This window comes from Solanum pennellii, chromosome 11 (assembly GCF_001406875.1).
Source record: "Solanum pennellii chromosome 11, SPENNV200".
NCBI classification, from domain to species: Eukaryota; Viridiplantae; Streptophyta; class Magnoliopsida; order Solanales; family Solanaceae; genus Solanum; species Solanum pennellii.
Window position 1 is genome coordinate 63,665,113 of NC_028647.1, and position 6,567 is coordinate 63,671,679.

The 6,567-nt window shown below is 34.7% G+C and overlaps 1 protein-coding gene across 1 annotated transcript; it reads right to left on the reverse strand.

Annotated features, from left to right (window-relative positions):
* Positions 1–1,128: 1,128 nt before the first annotated feature.
* LOC107003299 (ABC transporter I family member 10) lies at positions 1,129–5,798 on the reverse strand. Its single transcript, XM_015201606.2, has 6 exons — positions 5,386–5,798; positions 5,113–5,287; positions 4,216–4,302; positions 2,662–2,787; positions 2,453–2,575; positions 1,129–1,635 (listed from the first exon to the last, which is right to left on the reverse strand). The coding sequence occupies exons 1-6, from the start codon at positions 5,445–5,447 to the stop codon at positions 1,426–1,428; spliced, it is 783 nt and encodes a 260-aa protein (XP_015057092.1). The 5' UTR covers positions 5,448–5,798; the 3' UTR covers positions 1,129–1,425.
* Between the last annotated feature and the right edge of the window lie 769 nt (positions 5,799–6,567).

Below are 6,567 nucleotides of genomic sequence, written 5' to 3' on the forward strand. Positions count from 1 at the left end.
TCATAAACTAGGCTGCCTTTTTCTTGTTTTTCTTCTTTTCGTGGTTACCTTTCAGCTTAGTTTTTCGTTCGATATTTGGTATTTGTTTTAAGAGATGGATTAATTCAGATTCATGTCATATAAGACCATTAGAAACATTCGATATTTGGTATTTGTTTTAAGAGACGGATCAATTCAGATTCATGACATATAAGACCATTAGAAAGGAAAATACTTTTTATCAAGTTTTCTTTTCATTTTCTGAAATTCGAAATATCTAGATAATGTAAATAGAAACTACTTACATTACCAAGTGAAAAGGTCATTTTTCTTCGGGAAAATAACAAGTACCCCTCAACCTATATCCGAAATCCCAGAGACACACTTATACTATACTAATGTCTTATTTACCCCCCGATTTAATTTTATAAGTAATTTTTCTAACCCTTTTCGGCCTACGTGACACTAGCTTGAAAAAAAAAGTCAATCAGTGTTGAGTCCACAAGATAGTGTCACCTAGGCCGAAAAAGGGTAGAAAATTACTTATAAAATAAGTCCAGGAGGGTAATAGGACATTAGTATAGTATAAGTATGTCTCGAAGATTTCGGGCATAAGTTAAGGGGATACTTGTGCATTATCCCTTTTTCTTCTACTATACTTATAAGTGGTCATAATAGATCACTTCCTCTTTACTTCCTCTCACCTAGCACTAATAGGCGAGTTTTTATCTAATCTGTGCATAGAACGTAAACTCGTTTTTTATGGTATGCTCTCACCATCTTCTTAGTATTTTAAATCTTATTGATTTAGTTAAAGTTGAGGTAAACTACTTACCCACTGCCATCACCAGCAGACAAACTCAGTTAATCAAAATTTCTAAACATGATTAACCATTATTTGATATAATTATTCAACACAACAGTATCTATGATAGACACAAAGTGAGTAAACAAAGTTTATGGGAAAGTTTACAAACAGTTAGTACATTACATCAAAATCTCTAATTTGATGTTTTACCATAATTCAACCTATGAGGAATGATGGTCACTACTCACCACTAGGGTGTCGGGAGGGTAAGATGTATTCAGACCTTATCACTATCATTGTAAGGTTGACAGGTAGAGAGATTGCTTCGATAGACCCTCGGGTCAAAAGAAGTGTGAGAGTTTTTTTTTACTTCTAAATGTGTATATAGCTAAGATTATAGATACACTTTCTTTTGGTGTACACATGGTTGGATATAGAGTATGACTTACAGATTCACGTGAACCAAGTAACTTTGACTCGATCACTGTATATCTGGTAAAAGCTCACTGAAATAGATACAAATAACAGATTTCGATACTGTAAATCAAATGTGATGTGGTAAAATCTTGAACTTGAACGCTTAATGTTCAAATTCTGGATCCGCATCAGCACGTACAGGATTCATTGAGGAAAAGTGGTTACAAGTTTATTTGGTTGACATAAGATGTCAGTTTATCTTCAATGAATTTCCTTATACTAGTTGCATCACCTTGTCGAACAATTCTTCCATCTTCCATGTACACTGCACCATCTGCAAACTCGAGTTCTTCCAAGCGATGAGTTACCCACAATGCAGTAATTCCTTGAGATGTATCCATGGAGTTTCTCATTGCTTTTATCACTCCAATCTAGCAAAAGTCGAAGGACAGAAAACATTTCACTCGTAAAATTTGTCTATTCCGGATAAAAGAATTTCCATACTAAACAGCATGTTGTTCTTCTCCTCATCGATGGAGTAAACTAAGAAAAACTTACTTCCTCTTATGGACAGCACAAAAGCCAAAGGCAAAAAGGAATTGAAAGAACATAGAATATGGAAATGGAATAACCATGTCATGCAGAGTAGCCAAGTCGGTCAAAGAAAAACACTATTTTAGTTTAATGACGACAATGAAGCGCACATTAAGTGAGGCGAAGCGCTCAACACATTCTGAGCCTCGCTTTAGGGCTTAAGTGTACTTGCCTTTGACAACACAGCATGGATAGCATTAATATATTTTACACTGTGATTATGCTACCTCTCTCTGTTGAACATGAACTAAAGTTTCAAGTTTGTCCACATCTGTTGTGCATAGGATTTCACTTGAATGATTATCTTGAGCAGTTTCAGTTCAAGAAAATATGCTTAGGTCCTTTCCTTTGATAGTTCAACAGTTGGATAGCACACTAATACAAGGGTGGTTTGGTACGTGGGATAGGGATAATAATACCAGGATAAAATTTGGGATTAACTTTATCCCATGTTTGGTTTGAGGCATTAGTTAATCCCCGGATTATTTTATATCCCAACATTTCTACCAAAACTGTGGGATTACTATCCCATATAGAAGGTAGGATATATTTGCTTATCCTATCCGGCATGCCAGACGACCCCTACATTATTTAGGGGACCAAAGTGAAAGATTGGATCCTACGAAGTGAAATAAAAGTTGAATCAGATTATACCTGATCAGTTTCATCCAAAAAAGTAGTCAGTTCATCAAGTAACAAAACTTTGCAAGCTTCCGCCAAAGCACCAGCCGTAGCAACCCTTTGTTTTTGGCCACCACTTAGAGTATGAACTGGTTTCTGCTTGGTGTAAACAAAAGCACGGACATGAGAGCAGTTCGGTATAATACGTTAGGAACTCAAGAAACCATACCTGAAGAACATACTTTCAAATATTCATACATCCCAACTGCATCCAAAGCTTTTGCCACCCTAGTCTTAATCTCATTTGGTGTTAAGTTCAATTTACCAAGACCAAAAGCGACATCAGCTTCCACTGTTGGCATCACGACCTGTAAGCACAATAAATAAAGAAGGCTATGCATTTCAGAGCAGAATACTTACTTAATATGTGGTCATGGAAAGTTCAATTCATAAAAACCATCCAGCGATTCAGGCAAACTAACATAACAAATAACGGCATATGTGGCTCTCTGCTATAGCCGCACCAAGCACAACATCTGTTTTGCAGAGACCTCGTGAACTCATCATGCCAAAAGCATGTGAGTCTATGATAAGAAGCCTTGTAGAATTACCATACAAAAAATAAATGGACCAATGTAGCAAAAACTCTATAGATTCGCATTCTCGAATCAGTAAATGCAGAGTTTGGAATCATGACAGACACTTGTGCTACTAAATGACTCATGAGTGCAATGCTAGAATGATGAGGACTTTGCAACCACATATTCTGGAGGTTTTACAAAGATGGATAAACTGCACCATCCACCCAAAGTAATGGACATGCAGAGTTACAAACCAGTATAATCAGCAATACGATGTAGAAAGTTAAGAACTTTTCCAGATTCTGCCTACTTACAGGGCTACAATAGAAGTTCTATAATGACATTTTAGTCCTTATGATGGCAAATTGCTTAATTTCTTTAAAAGTGATGATCTTTCCAAATCTAAACTCGATTGAGATATAGTTCAACAAAAGCAAGAAAACCCAAAAGCATAATTACATCAGTAGGATAGTTATCAAGGGGACTTGATTCTCTTATATGGAATTAAGCTTATACAAGATGAAGCACGCAATCTTTTGTAGTTCAATCATGATTTACATTCTCTTTGTGATAATGTCAATATCTAAGCCAACTTATACGCACCTCGACTATTTCACTAGGTACATGTTACTTCACACCATCACAGGTACCTAGTAACTCGTTGGCTTAAGCAAAGGAAAAAAGATCACCTAGGCCTTTTTTTTGGTCTATGCTCATTTTTGAACTTATCTTCCGTGGTTTTCACCCTCTTAATTGACCATTAGGCAACATCTTTAGGTTCCCCTAGTGTTTTACATCCATTCGCAGTGATTCCATTAAACCCCAACTTTCAGTTATTGAATTGGTGTGATAGGAATCCCTTTTTTTTCAAAGATTGGATCAAGACGAGTTTAAATAGAGTGACATGGATAGTGAAGATTTATATAGCTGACCGACTAGATTGGAATTGAGGTGGTTAAGTTGTTGTGGTTGTTGTTGTGATAAGTATCTTGAATCTCGAATTTTACGCCATTAATCTTACAATTCATTCATCATCAACAAGTTAGAAGTCATCAGCACAATATGGGAATCCAAACATTCTCGCTTAATCATCCAATTTAACCCACAAAAGAGGGCGACAAATCCGAAGAGGACTGATAATTAGGCAGCATTACCCTCTAAAGCCTAAAGGCAACTTAAAACGAAAAAACTGAAAATTGCGTCAAGTAAGTACACCTGATGATCAGGATTCTGATACACAAAGCTCCTTGGCCTCTCCACATACAAGAAACCATCATCTGGACTCAATAGACCTGCTAATATCTGAAACAAGTTCACCCAAAAAAAGAACAAAACCCATTAATTCTGACAGACTACAACAACATACCAATGTAATTCCACAAGTCGGGTTTGGCGAGGGTAGGATATACGAAAACTTTACCCCTACCTTGTGCAGGTAAATAGGTAGTTTCCGATAGACCCTCGGCGCAACAAAAAGATAAACACAACATTGATGAAACACAAGTAGTAACCACAGCAAGGTAGTAAGAAAAAAATCAAAGCATAATAGACAACAAGCAGTATTAGAAAACTAAGAATGAGAAATACGAAAATAATAAAATAACAAAAATACACTAAAATACCCAAATACAATACCAAAAGTGGAGTTTGGGGAAGGTTTATCCAATAGACCCTCGGCTCATGAAAAAACATATCGAAGAAGATACTATAAAAAGCATGACACAAAAAAAAAAAACTACAATAAAATAGTGTGATGATCGAAGTACAAGAGACAATAGAAAGTAACTAACATATATCGAAGGACAAGAAACTACAGGAAAATTACTACGACTACAAGTACGGAAGGATAAGCGAGAAAAAGCTAAACCACTTGCTATACTTCTAAGTTCTAACTTAATCTATGTAATCCACAATCTCCATATGTCATATACTCGATAACCTTCAACTTCTACATGTCATGTATAATCACATCTTCCCAAATAATACTAAAACTACTGGTTTAAAAACTACGCGAAAGTACCTACTACTAGTCCTTTAAGCTAATCCTCGACCTCCACACCTTCGTATCAATTATACTAACAACCAAAAAAAAAGGGTCCTAGATGTATATACCTTTAAAAGGGTTGATTTTCCACAACCATTAGGTCCCAAAAGCATCCAGAATTGTCCAGAAGGAACTTGTAGTGAACAATCTTTAAGAATTGGAAGTAATTTTCCTTGTTTTGAGACAACTGAATAGCTAAGATTTTGAGCATCAATTGCAAAACTGTTAGCCATTGCGGCATTTCTACAAACACATAGTAAGCAAATTATGGTATCAATAAAAAATGAGTAATTTCCCCCAAAAAAAAATATTTAACGCCAATGTGAGGAAATAGAAATTGCCTGTGAGAATCAATGGGTGGCAATGGCAGAGCTGAAGCTCGAACACAAACAGATTGTATCATTTTTACCCAACAAAAAACTTGATTCCAAGCTTGTCTATGGCTTCTTTTTTGAACAATTTTTATAGAAAATTATAGTAAATTATGATGTTTTTATGTGAAGGTGTTCGGAATAAGAGTGTCAAATAAATTGAAACACGAAAAGGCTATCGCAATAAAGGTAGTTAGGAATGTTTAGTGATTAGTAACTACTATTTTCCTTCGGTATAAATTGCACATGTTCGGAAGCGACTTATCAATTAATGTAAACTTTGTCAGCTTGAATTTGAATTTAATCACGCTTCGTTATGAGTATCAGATACTAAGTAGGAATCAGAAAAAACTACTAGTACTAATAAGAGGGGACGGGATGAGGCTAATCTCTCGCCTCTTTCACATGCAGTACTCGACTATCTACTAATTGTCTATTTTAAATTTTAATCTTTATTTAGCCTCTCTAATCTTGTGTACCGTAGAATGATTTTCGCCTTGTATTGTATGAGTTTCATTTTAATATATCTTTAAGCTTGATACAATATTTATACACTTTTTTTTTTCTATTCAAGCATTTAGATTAGTTCAATTGTTAAGCAAGTCTCAATTATATCAATCATTATATAATATTTTGTTCGTCCGATATTAGATGAATATCTTATTAAAAATATTTCACTCATATACCAAATATGGAACTGAGAAAAATAACCAAAGTATCATAAAGGCCTCTGCAATATAACTTACTTGTCTTAGTACATTCTAATGGGCTTAGAAAATTTTTCCTAGCCCAATGTTTTGCTTAATAAAATGAAACTCATGAATTTGTGTATTTCATAGCTACAATTAAAAAGGATGCAAAAAATAATATATTTTTTTCATAATATCGGTATATGAGTCATGACAAATCGATAAAACTTGCGCTTCAACCTAGTTATCGTATTGGATAACTTACAAACTTAACTTGATTATAGTGACTCAAATCTTCACGCATGATATCTCATCTTAACTTTTTTTTTTTGACCTCTCCTTCATTAAATCTATTTCGCTTATGATAACTCTCTTTTACGAAAAACATCGTGCCCTAGCTCCGGTAAGAAAAATGGATGAAATGAAATGATATATATATATATATATATATATATATATAAAG